The following is a 19,871-nucleotide window of genomic DNA, read 5'->3' on the forward strand; positions in this document are numbered from 1 at the left end:
GCAGTGCTTTAACTCTGCACTGTCCCATAAACATATAGTCATTGAGTGGGTGCTTGCTGTGTTCAAAGCCCATTTCATCTACTTAGATGAGTCCGAGGAAGGCCTTTCAGTATGAACCTGTTAATGCACACAGAACGTTTAGTGCCATCTGCATTCTGCACAACATGATCATGTCACAGCCAGTGATCGATAAAACATGATCATGTCACAGCCAGTGATCGATAAAACATGATCATGTCACAGCCAGTGATCGATAAAACTTGATCATGATCATGTCACAGCCAGTGATAGATAAAACATAATCATGTCACAGTCAGTGATTGATTATTGTACATCCGTACCTGTGATCGATTATTGTACATAACTACCCTATCAGAGTAAAAACAGTTCTGTCACAACATGACCCTGATCTTTTCAGAGCCAGTGATCGATAATTGTACATAACTACCAGTGATCGATAATTATACATAACTACCCTAGCAGAGTAAAACCAGTTCTGTGGCAAGCATTTCATTCAGGAATTGAAAAACAGCTAAAAGAAAGTGAAGCCTTACTTATGCTTTTTGGTTTTCCTTCCCTTTGTACTGTTTTCTGTATTATAAATTTATCACCTGTATTATGTGCAGGAATGTGTACAGTGTAATGTAGGCCTGTGGAGCTTTGAGAGAAGCCTGGGGGAAACTGAATGATAAGTAAGCCCTCATTTATTTAATCCTTCAGTTACCAGGAAGGTAAGCTGCAGTACAGTCCTGAACATTTCCATTACGAATAACCACTGCCTGCAGTAACCAGATGTACACATGTAAGAGTAATGAATGCAGCACTGAGTATGACACATCCCAGACAATTGCAGGTAGATGTGCAGTGCTGTTGCAACAGTTCCTGCCTTACCAGTGAGTCAGATGCTAATCTTGATGTTCCTAAATCCTCAGCTCCTGGGCTGAATCTGACGCAGGTCCATGGTGATCAGTGCTCTATCCTGGCAAAAAAAATACAAGACAAATAAAATGTCACACTGAAATCCAGTAAAACTTACCCTTTTCAATAATTTTAACCTAACTATGCCTTTTATAAAGCTTTTTAATTCAAACTTTCCATCGACCTTCACATAAATATGGAGCCCCGTGACTGCCAAAAGGGTGAACTGTAAAAAGACCAGTGAGTGTATTTCACTTAAGACATTCTTATGCAAATGAAGCATTTCCATTATTTTTTTACCATCATCTTTAAACAATATTTTAATATTCATTTTATGAGTATAAGCTTTTACACTGTTAATTGTGTCTACTAAACATGCTTTGCATGCCTGAATAAAAATAATACCTTTTTGTAATTCACTGCTACTAAATGTTTTGGTTGAAAGTTGTACATTTTAAAATTATAAGTCATATTTACTGCTTGCCGTCACAGTGCCCCTGTGGTAGTAGTCCTTTCCAGTTTGTATGTTTTCCAGTGTGCTAACCTAACTCAGCAAAAGTAAGTATTAATCACTGGTGTATAAAGTGGGGAAATCCAGACATACTTGAAATTTTAGGAAATACTCAATTTTTGTTAATAAAAAGCAATATACAAGGTGTGTTAGAAGCATACAGTTCTACAATTTGTAAAAAGCATAATAAACCCAGACTTATCCATGAGAGTTCTTTTAGCCTGAAGATTTAAAGACACAGGAAAAATCATTTTGGCTTGTCTGATGGAACATAGTTTTAGTCTGAAATTTAGATGTAACTGAAATACAAAAAGTAGTTTTTATAGCTATGTGCATAACATATATAAATCCTATGTTGGAAAACCATTTAGCACATTGTAAGAAATTTAGAGCATTTACATGTAATAAATCCAAAATGTACAACAAAGCCTCTTTATAAACATTCTTTGCACTCTGTGAATTTTAAAATATATGTATTTTTTGTGGACTATATTGTAGTAACAATATCTGTTGAGGACTTAAAGTAAAAGGAAATAATTAATTTGTCTAAGTTAGATGCTGTGTCACCCCCCCCCCTCAGGATTGAATGAGCGCACAAATATTATGTTATTTTTAAAATTGCAAAGTTGGAAATAGTGTGCTATTAGGCATTATTAGTTGTAGGTGGTGTCTGTATGGTATTTAAAATGCAATGTTTGAAAGTGTTTATTGAATTCTCAAGAAGTCTATTATAAGTTTAAGATTAAAGCTCTAAACAAATGTTGGTTGTTCAGTGTCCTGGCATTTCATAATTTATATGCGTATAAACAAATGAGCAGAAGTGGGTACAAACTTTTCTCCAATAGCTGTGCCCTGTAAATGATTAAAAAAAATCCATGAATATAAAAAGTTATTAGTTAAACAAAACCCCATCATCTTAAGACAGTCTTCCTTCATTTTGTAACATTCAAAATCTACTGCACTACCTTCATACCTAAATTATACTGTATAACATATGCATGTATAGTAATAAACATAAAACTGTTGTTTTATCCCTTTAAGTTGTAACAAAGTCTTGCATCTCTCTGCAATGTGCAAATTCAGTTTCTGAGCATACGACTGTAAGAATATATCCAATGCTATTCCAATCCTTTATGATGGTCTTTGCACCCGTAAGCGTAGGGGTGAGATTCATAACGGTTACCACATCTGTACACTTAGTGTAACCATTCTGAATGAAGAGACAGCACACACATTATTGTAAACGTGTTGTTGAATTCAAAATGTGTACACACAATGTACACTTACTTATTTATTTTTTATTTATTTGCAGTTGGTTTACCAGGATAGTCCATTGGGCCAAGATGAACCCATTTTCAATGGAGTCCTGGGGAGAAAAGCTCCAGACATTTTGGGTTACAATAGGTTCTTAGACATGTTTAGACATTGTAAAAAATTTGAGTAGACAATACAGATAATAAACAAACAATTACAATTAATACAACAAGAGTTAAAACTTATATGAGAGGCAGATTAAACAGGATTTTACAATTAAAAATAAGAAGTCATTACATATTAAGAGTCCTACACTTATGAGGTATAGTGTAGTATATTCTTGCAGATACTATAGTAATAATAATATAAGAGTTAGGAGAAATGTTAGAGTGAAATCAAGGGTATAAGCAGGAGAAAGGAAAGGAAAAGGAAATACCCAGTATTAGTTATGAGGGGTGGGAGCAAGAGCATTCCCACTGAGATAGAAGATGTGAGTGAAGAGAGTTTTTGAAAATAAAATGGTTAGAGGTGATACAGATAGATGGAGGTAGAGAGTTCCAGAGTCCAGCTAGGCCATGTGATAGAAGATTTTTGCCAGGGGGACGGGTTGGTTTATACACTTCTAATAGATTTTGGTTGTTAGACCTTAATATTCTGTCAGGTCTATGCATTTTAAATACAGAAGACAGGGAGGGACAGAGGGAGGGGTTGAGAATAAGCTTATGTGCGAGGGATAGTTGAGTATAGGTGAGATGATTGGGTAGTTCTAGCCATTTTAATTGTTGGAGAGAGGAACAGTGGTGGGTTGAGGACTTTTGGCTGGTAGCGAATTTTGCAATTTTGTTGTAGCAGGAGGAAAGTTGTGTTTTCAGGGAGGTTTGTAGATTAGTTAGAAGTGGAGCTTGGTAGAGAATGGATGGAATTAGAAAGGAAGTAGAGAGAGTGATTTTAGTGGCAGTTGTAAGATAGTGATTTTGTCGATAGAGCATCCCTAGTTTTTGATGGGTTTTTTTTATATTTATTTGTAGATGGGAGTTGAATTTTAGTTGGTTATCAATTTGGACTCCTAGCAATTTTGTCTCTGTCACCAGTTCTAGCTGAGTGTTATTTTGACTGTTGATAGAGAATGTCTTTGTATTAAAAGTGTTGTCTTTAGTGGGGGTGAATATCATTAGTTTGGTTTTAGAGGCGTTGAGTGCTAGGTGATTTGTTTTCATCCATTGTTCAGTGGTAGAAAAAGCATCCTGAGTTAGCGTTAGGAGTGTTGGGATAGATGTGGCAGTGCAGATAATGGTAGAATCATCTGCATATTGGATGATGTTGGAAAAAGGGATCGCCTTGTGGAAATCATTTATGAATATGTTGAAGAGGAGTGGACCTAATATGGAGTCTTGGGGGACTCCAGTTGGGGTGTTATGGAATGAGGAGGTTGCCTTTTTTTATTTTACTGCTTGATATCTGTTGGATAAGTAGCTGGAGAACCAGTTTATTGATGGGGGAGATAGGTTAAGTTTTGAGAGTTTGGTTAGAAGCAGGTTATGTGATATAGTATCAAAGGCTTTAGAGAGGTTGAGTAGAAGGATAGAGACAATAAGGCCAGAGTCCCGGGCTTTATTTACAGTTTCGAGGAAGGAGAGGAGAGCTGTCATAGTGCTGTGATTAGGTCTGAATCCGTGTTGTGTGGGAGATAGTAGGTGATTATCTATGAGATATGGTAGGAGTTGAAGTTGGATACACTTTTCAAGGAGTTTAGAGATGGGGACAGGATAGCAATGGGGCAGAAGTTAGTAACACTGTTATTATTGCCACCTTTATGTAAAGGTATGATAAAGGCTTTTTTCCAGATTTGGGGAACTATGCTTTCTTGGATTGAGTGATTGATTAGTATGCTAATGGGGTAAGCAATTGCTTCAGCAGCTATGCTAAGAAAGTAGAAAGGGATATCATCAGGGGCACTGGTACATGGTTTTAGTTTCTGGAGGAGTTTTTGTATGGTAGAAGTGGGTATAGGTTTTAATGAGAATGGAGGAGAGTGTGGAGAGGTGGTGTTGTGGGGTGAAGATGGTGAGGAGGAAGAGGTAGTAGGAGAGGGGGTGAAGATGGTGAGGAGGAAGAGGTAGTAGGAGAGGGGGTGGATGGTAAAGGGGGTGAGGAAGATGAGGAGGGAATGAGAGTGGGAGAGGAGGTGGATGGCAAAGATTTAGTAGCTATGGGTGGGGGAGAGGTAGTAGTGCTGGGTGGAGTGTTGATGGGGGGGTAAGGAGGAGAGTTTGAGAGTGTGTTGTTAGAGAAGGAAGAAGTTAATTTGGAGATATATTCAATGAAAAAAGAGTTGAATTGAGTAGCTAAGTCGATATCTGGGGCATTAGGGTCTGGGGTGGGGGAAACAGGCTTACTGGGATTAAGTAGGGTGGAGATGCCTTTCCAGAATTTCTGAGGATTTGTTTTGTTATTGCTTTGGAGAATGGAGAAGTAATTTTGTCGATCAGAGATGATCAGCTCTTTTACCCTGTTTCTAAGTGTTTTATATTTGTTGTGAATGAGGGGGGGGGTCTTATTTTTCTGGTACTTTGTCCAGGCTTTATCTCTTTGCTTCATTGTTGCTAGTGTATTTTTGGTAAGCCAAGGGGTGGTTTTGGTTTTTATTCTTTTCGTTCTTAGAGGAGCATGGAAGTCTAGTAGTTCTAAGAATGTGGTGTTGAAGTGGTCAACAGCATTATCCAAGGGTAGTATTTTTATACAATTCCAGTTTATTGCTTTTAGGGAGTTATTAAAGGTAGATGGGTTAAAGTTTTTATGATTATGGATTGTAATATAGTTTTGGGTGCGGTGTGGGAGTAGGGGGAGCTGGTGAGTGAAAGTGGGTATGTGGTCACCAAGTGGATCTGGAAGAGTTCCACTGCTGGCGAAATAGTGGGGATGTGAGACTAAGATCCAGTCCAGGATACTGCCACTGGAGAGGTTTTTTGTTTGGTGTGTTATAGAGGTGATTAGTTGTGTAAAATTATGTAGGTTAATGTTAAGTGGGTTGATGGGAGACTGAATGGCATCCCAGTTAATATTCATGTCCTCTAAGATTATTGTTTCATAGCTAATGTTGTTGGTAAGCCAGGAGAATATGTCTTCGAGTGTGGAAATATTATCTCCTGGGGGGATGTAGAGTGTGGCTATACATATGTGTTTGTGTTTATTAACTTGAAGTAGTGTTAAGAGTAGTTCAGCGTTATTAAATTGAGGAGTAGGTTCATAGATTAGGTTCATAGATTAGTACTAAGCTAACTGCCCTTGCGAGCCATTTTAGGCTTAGCCAATTATCCGTTGTGAGAATCGAACCCTGCACCTTGTGTTTGTAAGGCAAACACCTTAACCATTAGGCCAACCTCCCAACCCTTTAGGCCTCCCTCCCAACCCTAGGTTTGTTATAGGGAGTGATTGACAGGGAGGTTGAGTAGAGGAGAGCTACTCCCCCCTTTTTGTGAGACCTTCTCTTCTGATAATAGAATAGTTTGGTGGGAGTATTTCTGAGTCTTTTATTTGGGGTTTTAACCATGTTTCTGATATGGATAGGATGTCAGGTTTATGGTGAGTTAGCCAGGCATGCAGGTTTGGGATTTTGTTAACTATACTTTGAGAGTTTAGGGCAGTGAGTAGTATGGATTTGTCTTTAATTGTTGAGGTGGAGGGGCCAGGGTTAGGATGGATATCGCCTGTTAAAAGGTTGGTAATGGAATATATATTTGAGTTGGTGAAGTATATGCACAGTCTTGAGAACAGATTTAGTTCTATGGTGTTTTTATAGGATTTAGAGATGGTTAAATGGGTAGACTGTTTCTGGGAGGGTATGAGTTTAAATGGGAAAAGTAGAAGGTTTATTATAGGGCAAAGATGGGGTGAGATTGGGATGTATGAGTGTGTTAGTGAAGGGGTAAGATGGTTAGTTACATGGAAGGATTGGGAGTGGTAGGAATAACTGGGCTGTGTGAGAAGGTAGAGATATGTTAAGGTAAGTAGTAGAGTTAGTAAGAAGGAGGAGAAGAAGAATGTGGGTTTTGAAGGCATGATGAAGTGGAGCTAAGTGTAGTTATTAAGTAGTTGATTAAATTGTATGTGGAGGTGAGAGCTATTAGCGTCTAAATGGAGGTTATAGTGAGAGAGTTATGAAGGATAGGTGGTGAAGTGTTATGGGAGTGGGAGTGTGATATTAAAGGAATATAAGTGGTTTGGTGATAAGTCTATGGAATGTAAATGAAATTAGTGTTGGAGGGAAGAGGAGATGGTGTTTCCAGAGTATTGAAGAATGATTGGTCTAAAATGGGCGGGAGCAGGAATGGGTGTTTGTAGAGTATTGGAGAATGATAGGTTAGTAATATGGGGGGTGTGGTTATGGGGAGATAAAGGTAGAAGTGCTGGGGGCGGGTGAAATTTGGGGGCAGGGTAGGGGAGCGGAGTGAGCCCACAGGGCGAACAGAGCGGGTAGAACCAAAGGGATCAGGAGAGGATCGAAAACCTATCAGTGGTGTGTTGAAAAGCAGAAAGGTAAGTAGAGGGGACCTGGAGATAGTGGGTAGAATGGACTAAAATGCAATAAGAGAGAAAGAGGGAAGAAAGAAAAGAGAGTTTAAAGAGTTTTAAGTAGGTAGAATGGGCTAGAATGTAATAAGAGAGAAAGAGGGAAGAAAGAAAAGTGAGAGTTTAAAGAGAATGTTAGTGTAGGAGAATTGAAGTAGATATTAGTGGGGAGAGGATGCCATCTAGTGGACAAATGCAGAACTGCACTGTAGTGCACCAGGGCAGTCCCAGGTCAGGCGCGGACCAAAGGGAGAGGGGAGCTCAAGAAGTCAAGGAACTAGGTGAGGGGGAAGAATGGAGATAGGAAGTTAAGAGGGGTTAGGCTGCTGACTTTCCTGGCTGGGAGCAAACAGAACACCTAGCAGGGCTACGGACTATGGAATATCGGCTAGGCAGCAAGTACACATACATCCTTGAATACCTCTAAGGAGAATCTTGGTAGAGTCAGCAGGGATTGTTGAAATGCTTTGAGCAATTGGCTGAGGATGTACAGTAATAGTTTGGGTGAAGGAGTCCACCGAGGCGTAATCACAAGGGGAAAGTCAGGGTGAAAGCTGGAGAACAAGAGAAAAGTGAGAAATAAGTTGTAGTGGTAATTAACACAGTATCCCTAGTGCACAAGCAGAAGAATCAACAATTATTAGTAGCACTGAAACACAGTAAATCACATTGGGAATAGATGGCTTGAGACAAAAACAGTTGTAGGGAGTAAAACAGTACACACGTCTACACTGCACAGTATTACAATTTGCTATCCTTAATGGCCTTGAACAGCCTTAAAGGGAGCAATTTAACAGAGTGGGGCACTTTTTTCTTTTAATTCCAACATATAATGGTTGCCATTGGCAGAGTACATTTAAGGTAGATCAGAAGCATATATGAGACTCCGTTTTGTACACAGGTTCTTCTATAGCTGGGCGATGTCACTGTGTTTAAAGAAGTTAAAGACACCGCCAGGAGTAATTATATAGTTGAACAGTTTCAGGCCCCCAAAATGCTAGAAGCGTTATATGAACGCTCCGCTGTATACAAAGGTACTTCTAAACAGTATTATAACCTCTAAAGGCTAGAAGCGTTGTACGAACGCTCTGGTACACCCAAGGTACTTTTAAGCAGTAACAAGCCTCTAGAGAGCTAGAAGCGTTAGACGAACACTCCTTTTCACACAAAGGTTCTATTTTAAAAAGGCGGGCAATGTTGCGGTGTTTAACACATTTTTAAAAACAGCGTCTTAAGTATTATGCAGTAAACAGTAGACAAACATAAAAACATTCAGTTGTACAAATAAGCAATGGTACTGAGGCAGGGCAGTATCCTATGGTTCAAAGCAGTAAGCTAGTGAAACACTTATACATATAAACAGAATCCAAGCTCTAAATTGTCCGTTTAACAAGTAGGCACAACTAAATAGGCGTGGAACAGTCGCGGAAAACCAAACTGTTTTGTGCTTCAACACTATTCAGAGTTTAAAATGTACACCGCTAATTAGAAATGTTATGTCGCAAATACAGGCAAAGTCTAGCAAGCACTATGAGACCCTTAATATGGCAGTTTCGTTACAATAACAATTATACTCGCAATCTCTATATTATTTGAATTACAGAAGCAGTGCACTCATAGAGACGATAGTCGCAGCTTGTGATAATACAGAGACATACGCTCTGTAATTAGCTTTAAAGCATTAGACCAGGGATATTCCTGATAGCTTAGTAAAACAAAACTGAGTGCAGGGAGTAGCAAATTCAGTTACCGGCACATAACCAATATAGAGTAATAACTGTTGTTTTAACTTTAACTAGTAAATAATAAAAGCATAAACTGTTGTTTTAACTTTAACTAGTAAATAATAAAAGCATAAACAATGGATACAGCAAATATAAAGAACAAATAGGTAACTTACTGAAGGTGTAGGTGCTCAGCCAAGGACGCACAGCAGCCTGGTATGGGCGAGTTTAAAAATGGCGCCCAGAGTTATGGAGGGACTTTAAAAACTTCCAGGAGGAAGTTCGGGAGGAGGGGAGAGGGGCAGGAATAAGGATAGTCAGGTACAGACCGGAAAGGCTGTATTTCCAATGCAGCTAGGAGGTGAGATGTAGTAGTATCACATGGATGAGTCAGAGTATATGGTAGATAGAGGCAGGTATGAAGTGGGGAGAGTCCCAGGAGTATGGCTGGGTAGTGGAAGATAGGGGTATCCTGGGCAAGGCAGTACATTAAATATGAGGAAGAGAGGGCGAGATGGGGAGATAGGGAGAGGGTAGGAGACCAAGAGTGTGCAGCGTTGTAATGTCAGAGATAACTCTGATAGCTAAGGAAGGAATTATAAGATGGGTATGAGGAGGAGAGAGGAGGGAGCAGAGCAGTATAGTAGGATACGGAGAAAGCAGTACCAAAGGGATCAGGAGAGGATCGAAAACCTATCAGTGGTGTGTTGAAAAGCAGAAAGGTAAGTAGAGGGAACCTGGAGATAGTGGGTAGAATGGACTAAAATGCAATAAGAGAGAAAGAGGGAAGAAAGAAACGAGAGAGTTTAAAGAGAATGTTAGTGTAGGAGAATTGAAGTAGATATTAGTGGGGAGAGGTTGCCATCTAGTGGACAAATGCAGAACTGCACTGTAGTGCACCAGGGCAGTCCCAGGTCAGGCGCGGACGGAAGGGAGAGGGGAGCTCAAGAAGTCAGGGAACTAGGTGAGGGGGAAGAATGGAGATAGGAAGTTAAGAGGGGTTAGGCTGCTGGCTTTCCTGGCTGGGAGCAAACAGAACACCTAGCAGGGCTACGGACTATGGAATATCGGCTAGGCAGCAAGTACACATACTTCCTTGAAGGAGAATCTTGGTAGAGTCAGCAGGGATTGTTGAAATGCTTTGAGCAATTGGCTGAGGATGTACAGTAATAGTTTGGGTGAAGGAGTCCACCGAGGCGTAATCACAAGGGGAAAGTCAGGGTGAAAGTAAAGGTGTAGGTGCTCAGCCAAGGACGCACAGCAGGCTGGTATGGGTGAGTTTAAAAATGGCACCCAGAGTTATGGAGGGACTTTAAAAACTTCCAGGAGGAAGTTCGGGAGGAGGGAGGAGGGAGGAGGGGGGAGGGGGGAGGGGGGAGGGGCAGGAATACAGATTCCACACTATGGGTCTGCCAGGAGGGAAACTGATGTTCTTATTAGGTTCACAGGTTCATACTAGGCTATCTGCCCTAGGGCATTTATAAGCCTAGCCAGAGTATGTTTGGCTTTCGCCACCCATTTTAAATTTATTTTGCTATGCCCTTTTTCGAGGTTAGTATACTGTGCCTCTGTCTAACAGTGACACAGAAGTGATACCCAGGGTAAACCTATAATCTCCCATCCACTCATCTAGATTCCTCTTGAAGAGAGTCAATGAGGGACTCTGCGTAACCTGGACTGGGATTTTATTCCAGAGTGAAGGGAGCCTCTGGGTTATGAATCTGTCCCTCCAGCATCTCCTATTTATTTCAGTGCTGAGGTTCAAGTCTCTCGAGCGCGTAGCTCGATGGGATTTGGATTTTCTGAGGTGCAGCATGTCCATTAATTCCAGGTTGGACATGGCTTTATACATCAGGCACAGATCGCCTCTGAACAGGCGGTATGCCACTGAGTAGAGCTGGAGTTTCTTTAACCGGGCAGCATATGGCATCTGTTTGAGCCCTTTGATCCTCTTGGTGAGGTACTTTTGGGGTCTTTCCAGTTGCTGCAGGTGTCTGGTAAGGTACATCCCAAAAGGGGCATTGTACTCAATTATGGGCCTGATGAGGGATGAGTAAAGAGGCACGATGACCTCCCCTGATCTAGATGTGAATCCCTTCATGATTAGGTGGGCTATATAAAATGTTTTTCTAACCACTTTGGCCACGTGGTTGTCAAATGAGAGATTGCTATCAACTTGGGTCCCCATGTCCCTAATTACTTCTTCTGTACTTAATGGATTACCACCTATGTGGTAATTTGTGGGCACTTTGTTTTTGCCAAAGGGGATGACTATACACTTTTTGGCATTTAGCTTGAGGCCATGGCTCTGGCACCAGTTGTCTGTTTCTATGAGGCCCTTTTGGAGGATGCTGGTGTCGGCTGGAGAGTCGATTATGGCGCCCAGTTTGCAGTCATCTGTGACCTTGGTCAGCCACAGTCCTTCCGTGTTGGCCTGTACCTCCGAGAAATATATACCGAACAAGAGAGGTCCCAGGACTGAGCCTTGTGGGACCACCACTTGTAACTGGTTTGGAGTCTGACATGGCTCCAGCAATTCTAACCATGTGGGTTCTGTCCTTGAGCCAGTTTGCAATCCATCTAGTGACATAGGGGTTTATATTTAAGCTGGTGAGCTTATCTATAATGCCCGAGTGGGGTATTGTATCGAAGGCTTTTGCAAGGTCCAGGTAGGCTGTGTGGACCACCTTCCCCTCGTCAATGGCCTTGGTGACTGTTTCAAAGAAATCAACCAGGTTTAAGAGGCAGGATCTGCCCTTAACAAAGCCGAACTGGGTAGGATCCAGTGTTTGTAGGTCCCCAATATCTTTATTTATGAGGTCCATGATGATCCTTTCCATAGCTTTGCAGACCAAGCTAGTCAGGCTTATGGGGCGATAGTTTCCAGGATCCGCTGAGGCACCACCTTTATGGAGAGGGACCACTGTTGCTGTACGCCACTCTTTGGGCACATATCCTGTAGTAAGGCTGAGATTGAACAGTAGTTTTATGTTTGGGTTTAGCTCTTCTTGGAGTTCATGTAGGACGCAGCCCAGGACACCATCTGGTCCCATTGATGCTGTGTTTTTTGCTTTGGAGAGGGTGGCTCTTACCTGAGCATCTGAGATGTCAGGGGGGCAGCACTCTGCTGGGATAGATATTTGCCCTTTTGGTGGGGAGGGGGTTTGCGCTGAACCTGTCAGCTAGGATGTTGGCAATGTCTGTGGGTTCGGTGTATTTTTTGTCATTTTGGACTAATTCTGGGCATATCTGGGAATTACTACCCAGGTTCCTAACATAACTAAAGAAAGCCTTGTGATTATCCTTAGTGTCCTGTGCAATTTTTCTCTCGAAGCTGGCCTTAGACAATTTTATGTGTGCCCGTAGTTTTTTGCTAATACTGATCAGTGATGCCTTCCCTTTTTGGGATTTTGCTCTATCATTTAGTAGCTTCCTCCTTCTATTGTATAGTTTGTTTATGGCTGGGGTCCACCAGACAGGACGTCTGCCTTTGGAGGATTGGGTCTTGGTTTTATTTGGGATCGCATGCATTCCTGAAGGTGTTCATAGAATGCGTTTATAAAGGATTCTGCGGTCTGGGCCGTATTTTCCACAGGCCCGGGGGCTTTGAAGGATTCCACCTCAGTTTTGAGGAGTGTGAAATTTGCTTTAGAGAAGTTTTTCACTGTGGTTTTCTGGGCACGGGGTGGGGTTGGGATGTGAATATCCAGTGAGATTAGTTTATGGTCTGATCTTACCAGTGAGGGATACACTTCTGGTCTGGGGCATAGAGTCCCCATGTTGGTGATGATCAGGTCCAGTATGTTTTCCCCTCTTGTGGGAGTGGTAACAAGTTGTTCCATAGCATTTGAGTTTATAAATTCTAGGAACCTTTGGGCTAGGGTGTTGGAGCTAGAGTAATGCTCCCAGTCTATGTTTGGGTAGTTGAAGTCGCCCAATATAATGGTGTTTGGAGAGACCTTCATATTTTCCAGTGTTCTCAGGAAGGCCGAGTGGGGTTCCTGGGTTTGGGAGGGTGGTCTGTAGCAGGCTATAAACTGGAAGGCAGTTTTACCCACTGTTAGTTGCACATGGATAGTCTCTGATGCTTCGTGCTTTGCCACCAACCTGGAGGTGTGGGTATCTTTGATGAATATCGATACTCCCCTCCTTTTGTGGTTCGGTCCAAGTTTTGGGGCGAAAAGCATGGTATGAGGTATAACCTGGTAGTGCTGGGGTGCTCTCGGAGCCCTGAACCGGGTTTCTGTTACTGCACAGATATTGATGTTCTCCATGCTAAGGAGAGTTTCGAGCGTGCATCTTGAGGTTTAGACTTCTGGCGTTGAGTAGCATTACTCTTAGTTTCTTATCCCTTGTGATACCTATGGAAGTGGGTTTGTCTTTTGAGCCTTGCCTAAAAAGGCACTATGGGGGTAGCAAGAGCCTTTGCCAATATCTGAAAGCCCAGGGGTGACAGGTGCAAGCCGTCCCTAGCGAAGCATCGTGGCTTGTCGAGCATATCATCCCAAGCTGACAGGCATTGGATCCCCTTTGAATGACACCAGTACTTAAGCCAATTGTTGAAATTGATCATCTTGTCTTCATATTGTGGCATCATTCTTGGTGAGGGTAAGATGCTACTCAAGGTCAGGGTCATACTGCCTGGGCTACATGCTCAGAGAGCTCCTTTATGTCTCTTTTCATGTAGTCCAGGGAGGTACGTCTCAGGTCATTCACACCAGCATGGACAATGACTGAGTCATATTTGTACTTGCCTTGGAGTGACCTGAGTGCTTGTGTTATGTGGCGGATCCTAGCGCCCGACAGGCTGCTCACCGTGACCCTCTCCTTGTTCAGCCTGGTGAGCGGGACGTCAGTGTGCCTGACGATAGAGTCACCTATTACAAGTGTATCAGGTGTGTTGTTTAGTCTTAAGGGCTGTGACTGTTTGGCACACTGGCTTTGTGAGATATGTGTTGCATTATTGACTTTAGGTAAAGCATAAAATAAAGGGAGTCAAGGATGAGACAAAACTAACTCTCAAACACATGCTCAGTTATTACTTTCTTTTCAGACATGTCACTCAAAAATACCAGCAAACCTGACTTATTAATTTGTTAATCATTCTCTGATATTCTATTATGTTAACAAATTGTAACACATTAAGTACAATTTTTTATACATGTTGACATTTCATCTTTTATCAGCCAGTTTAATAATTATGTTTACACTTGTTTATAGCTGCTTTAATACAAACCATTTCATTCCAGATAGATTAAAATGTATAAAGTATTTAATGCATTTAATTAAATATTCTGTACTTTAATTTATTGCCACATGATAATAAACTCTATCTGATTTATTCAGAAAAGGCATTATTAAATGTGATGGGCGCATTAAATTAGTCTGAGATCCTACTTCATCCCATAATCAGTACTAGACTCTAACTTTGATGTAAAATAACGTTTTTATTAAAAACAGAAGTCCAAATGTACCTCTGAGATAGAAATTTAGAGGTTGGAAAAAATTATAAACCCTTCTGCAATAAATTATTTATTATTTCTGTACCCCACCTAAAACTGTAGATGAACAAAAAAAATCAACTCACTGAAACATCAGAAAAGCTGCCATTCACTAAAGATAAATTAGGCAAGTAATAAACCAAAAAGTTTTTTTTTTTTTTTTTTTTTTTTTTTTGCAGGGGCAGCCCACCTCACACCGCTACTTATTTATTTATAGCTATGACATCACACAGCCTCAGAAAAAGCAGTCACTTGTAAGTGTGAAAAAGTACACCCATTTACAACTTCTCTATTTACAAAATTACAAATTGCAGGATGTTCAAAAAGAATACTTGCCCACCATTTACACTGCATGTCTATCTTAAAAATGCTAAATGTCTTAAACTCATGTACAGGATCATAACATACATCTCTTTAACACATCACACATTCTTGGTAAATTGGCTTTTGACAGATTCTGACAACAAGCTGAGGTGCTCCCCTTTGGAATTGTGTTTTGTCTGTAACATTTTGAATAGCCTATTAGTTGTTTCCATTAAGAACAGATAATCTGACAGTTCTTATTGGTAACATTGTTTCTATTTTTTTTTGCTTTGACTGTAATGTACTTTGCATTTTAATGTATTCTGAAGAGAGTAGTTAAGTCTTAAAAAGAACTGGTGAGAGCCTTAAATGACAATGGGTGTCGATATGACGAGATATTGCATTTACGTGGTAGAAATGGAGACAAGAAATAGACTGAAAAGTATTAAACATTTGTCTTTGGGCAGGTTTTACAAAATCTGAATAAATAATGGACAGGTAGTATGGTTAAATGCAGTTACTGAAGGAACAGTGTTGTCATATTGAGAAGGCAAAACAGTTTTCTTTGTATATGAGTGTGTGTACATGACATTTACTTCTAAAAATTTATGCATAAGCAGTTGTTTATGAAAAGTAAAAAAGTTAGTTATGTATAATTACATCCAGCTCATACTGTAGTACAGTTAAGAAAGTAAGTCCGCATCACTCATTGTTATATTTTAACTCAATTTTTTCTTTCAAGTCAACAGGAATGCAGATTTCAGTAAGTTTAAGAGTCAATGGTCATCATGTGGAAAATGCCTTCATCTTGAATGTGACAAAGCTGTGTCAGAAACTCTGTCAATCACAAGACATGACCCACTGCTGACTGGAAGTAAACATAACTTTGTAAAAAAGAATGAAGACGTTCTCGGGAAATCTGAACTAGAAATGCAGGATGAAACTGTCGGTGAGGAAAAGTCATGCACCAGGAATAATTGTTGCAGCAGTATGTTCACACTTCATAGTGGGAAGAGAGATGACAACACCTCGACAACAAATGAACAAATAATCAGTAGAAAGACTGTTCCTAAATGTGTCATGGGTGACACTGACAGTCAGTTAGTCCCGAATGGACAGATGCCATGTAAATGTACTATATGTGACAAGAGTTTTACAGATGATCAAAGTTTTGCACAACATCAAGTTATCCACACTGCGCTGAAACCATATAAATGCAGCATGTGTGACAAGAGTTTTAGACACAAAAGCAACATGGTAGCCCATCAACTTATCCACAGTGGGCAGAAACCCTATAAATGCACTATATGTGCTAAAAGCTTTACACGCAAAAGTACTGTGGTTACCCATCAGCTTATCCACACTGGGCAAAAACCTTATAAATGTACCCAATGTGACAAGAGTTTCAGCCGCAGAAGTACTTTGGTGAGTCATCAGATTACACACAGTGGGCAAAAGCCCTATAAATGCACCATATGTGATAAGAGTTTTAGATACAAGAATACCTTAGTAAGACATCAAAGCATCCACACTGGACTCAAACCACATAAATTATCTGTACGTGTCAAGGGATTCACGCAGAAGGGTAACATGATACGTCATTATACTCACACTAAGCAGAAACCTTATAAATGCACCACATGTGATAAGAGTTTTATATATAAAAGAAGTGTACTAATGCATCATTTGCTCCATACTGGGCAGACACCATACAAATGTAATAAATGTAACAAGGGCTTTACTAATAAGATAGGTTTGGCAGTGCATGAAATTATCCACACGGGCCAAAAACCTTATAAATGCAGGATGTGTGAAAAGAGTTTTAGATACAAGATCACTTTGGAAAGTCATCAGAGTATCCACACTGGTCAAAAACCTTACAAATGTGCCCTATGTGACAAGGATTTTCTATGTAAGAGAAGTCTGACAGCCCATGAAAGTATACATGCCGGCCTGAAACCCTTTAGATGCGCTATATGTGACAAGGGTTTTATGCATAAAAGAAGTGTGGCAGTTCATCAGGTTATCCACACTGGGGAGAAACCCTTCAAATGTGCCACATGCAACAAGGGTTTTACACAGAAGTATAGCCTGGAAAAACATAAATATATCCACGCCGACCAAAAACCATATAAATGTGGTATATGTGACAAAGGTTTTACACGGAAAGCAACCTTGGTAAAACATGAATATATCCACAGTGAACAAAAGCCATATAAATGTGTAATATGTGACAAAGGTTTTGCACACAAGAGTAACTTGATACAACATCAGTTTGTCCACTCTGAACAAAAGCCATATACATGTTCTATATGTGACAAGGGTTTTGCAAAGAAAAGTAATATGATAGAACACCAATATATCCACAGTGAACAGAAACCCTTTAAATGTGCCACGTGTGGTATGGAGTTTACGCTGAAGTCTAACATGGAAAAACATCAATATATCCACAGTGAGGAGAAGCCATATAAATGCACTGCATGCGACAAAAGTTTTATGTGGAAAAGCAGACTTGCAAGCCACGAGTTTGTCCACAGTAAACAGACACCATATAAATGCAGTACATGTGACAAGGGTTTTAGAGATAGGGGAAGCTTGACACGGCATCAGATTACACACACTGGGCACAAACCCTATAAATGTGCCACATGTGGGATGGATTTTACATTGAAGTCTAACATGGAAAAACACCAATATATCCATACTGGACACCAGCCATACAAATGTACCATGTGTGACAAGGGTTTTAGAGATAAAACAAGTCTGACTGCACATGAGAATAAACACAGTGGACTAAGACCCTATAAATGTCCTATCTGCCACAAAGGTTTTACATGTAAAAGAATTTTAAAAGGGCATCAGCTAATTCATGCTAAGAAGAAATGACCTCAGTTAAATGCACTTACTGAAGGAATAGTACTAGCATACTGAGAAATCAGAAAAGTCTGTGGAAGTGGCACATTTCTTTCTGAATTCCTATGCAGCAGCAATTCATTGTTTACTTAAACTAGAAATAAAAAAGAGTTGCAGCAAACATACTTAGCTGTATACAGGATTTGTTGCAGATTGTAGTAATTTACATAAAACTCGATCATGGCAGTAAAGCAGAAGGGTAGTAAAACGAATTACTCAGAGCTAAGGATTACATGTTGCTAATCAAAGCCACAGTAACTGGAAGAATTGGACCCCTGGGATCCCACCTGTGTCCCTGCTGGACAGGAAAAACAGGTGCTGACTTTGTGGGAACATGGGTTAAATTCTTGGCTAGGCTTATAAGGGCCTCTGGGCCAACAGCCTAGTATCGACCTATGAAGAAGGTGCAAAGCATATGTATGCCATAGATGTAGTACAAAAAAAAAAAGATCGCTTTGCAGTTACAGTGAAAAAGTGTTGCAAACCACAGTACAGCTGAGCCCTAGAAACTTACTAGTTGTGGTTCAGGAATCTAGCAAGGGACTATTATAGTCAAAAATAACCATGAAATATGATTCACCAGAGTAGAATAATTTGTTATAAAGAACACACATGCATAGGAGACTAAGCAGTCAAGTTCTTGTCTCCATGAAACTTCATTCTTTTATATTTTAAAGGATACTAGACAAAACATTTTGTAACTGTTAAACTGTAGCAACTGACCAGTTAAAATTAAACACCTTTGTAGTATTTTGCTTACTAAGAATCTGCTGACGCCTTATCTCTGTATTTCCTTATTAAGCACAGACTCTGTTCTTCCATATTGGAACTTTCTAAGCTGGCAATATTCATGTTGGCAATGAAAGAAAACTAAAGATATGCCCAGGCTGTCCAGATCCATCTTCAAAACAAGTATGGATGCCAAAAAGAGAAAAATATTTTCTCCCATCTTACACTTCTCCCTTCACAATCCCCAATTTGATGCTGTGAAGCATCACTAAGGTATTTCTGGTGAATAGCAACAGGTTTTCAAATGGACGGACACTTTTTCACATGCAATCAGACATTCGTCACATGCTGTTTCCTTTTGTCCTTGACATGCACAATTGCTTAGCAAAAAATGGTTTTGTGAGCAGTAAACACATTGTTATGCTTAGATGTAATAAAAACTGTTTGAATACCTTTCTGTTTCAAAGTATTCCAAAGAGGTTATTGTACATTTGCACAAAATCTTTTAACATACTTTCTTCATAATCCTCTCTTTCATTGCAGTTTTCTTAATTCTGGTTGCTAAAAGGGCATTGTTAGAGCTGCATTTGTTTCCTGGACTGCTGTTTTATTACCTTTTCTCTTGAATGGCCTTTTAAGGATACAAGAGATAACTGGAGTGTATTCTCCAACTGTTTTTGAAATGACTGTTTGGTAAGCAGCGAGTATTTAGGATGCAGTCAGTCAGGGGGGTGTTCATTTGTTTTTGAGTGCGTGTTACTGTCAACAGTCTGCCCACCAGCAGACATGAGTGCTTGCTAAAAGGGCATTGTTAGAGCTGCATTTGTTTCCTGGACTGTTCTTTTATTAACTTTTCTCTTGAATGTCCTTGTAAGGGCACGAAATAACTTGGGACTGTTCTTGAACCTTTTTTGAAACAACTATTTGGTAAGCAGCAATACTTAAGCTTCAGCCAGTCTGGGGATGTATTCACTTGCTGTTGAGTGTGTATGTGTGTGTTACTATAAATAGTCCACCCATTGAGTGGACGTACCTCTTTTTGACATGAAGAGAATGTACTGAATGATGTTCTGTTTCACAAAGCAAATACATCTTTTCCTATGGCTGATTTGACAATAAGTAAGGGTAGAGGTGATTCAGGTGATGTATTTAACAAAAATCGTGAGCTAGAAGAATGTTCAATTGATGAATTTTGTACTCGGTCTCATAAGAAGTGTTGTCATAGGGCTACAGGTGGAAATCCGTCTACACTAATGATAAATAATTATTCTGTTGCCTATGAGTCTGATGGTAATATAGCTAATTATAACACTAATGTTCACAATCATGTGTTAATTGGGTATACTCATTATTAAGAAGTATCAGGAGAAAATCAGACATCTGAAGAAGGGGTTTGTACCCGAAAGCGCTAGCATCTTGGTATATTAAATTATATTTGTTTATAGCCTA

General features: G+C 40.1%; 1 protein-coding gene across 1 annotated transcript in view; it reads left to right on the top strand.

The window, feature by feature from the left end:
• Positions 1-18,015, top strand: part of LOC122797881 (zinc finger protein 841-like) — a 57,974-nt gene extending 39,959 nt beyond the window's left edge. Inside the window, exon 2 of the mRNA XM_044066400.1 lies at positions 15,523-18,015. Coding sequence (XP_043922335.1) covers positions 15,523-17,666 — 2,144 coding nt within the window. The 3' untranslated portion in view covers positions 17,667-18,015. The remainder of the gene's footprint in view (positions 1-15,522) is intronic.
• Positions 18,016-19,871: the final 1,856 nt, after the last annotated feature.

The sequence above is a fragment of the Protopterus annectens genome, chromosome 3.part1 (genome assembly GCF_019279795.1).
Source record: "Protopterus annectens isolate FY-2018-M chromosome 3.part1, PAN1.0, whole genome shotgun sequence".
NCBI classification, from domain to species: domain Eukaryota; kingdom Metazoa; phylum Chordata; order Ceratodontiformes; family Protopteridae; genus Protopterus; species Protopterus annectens.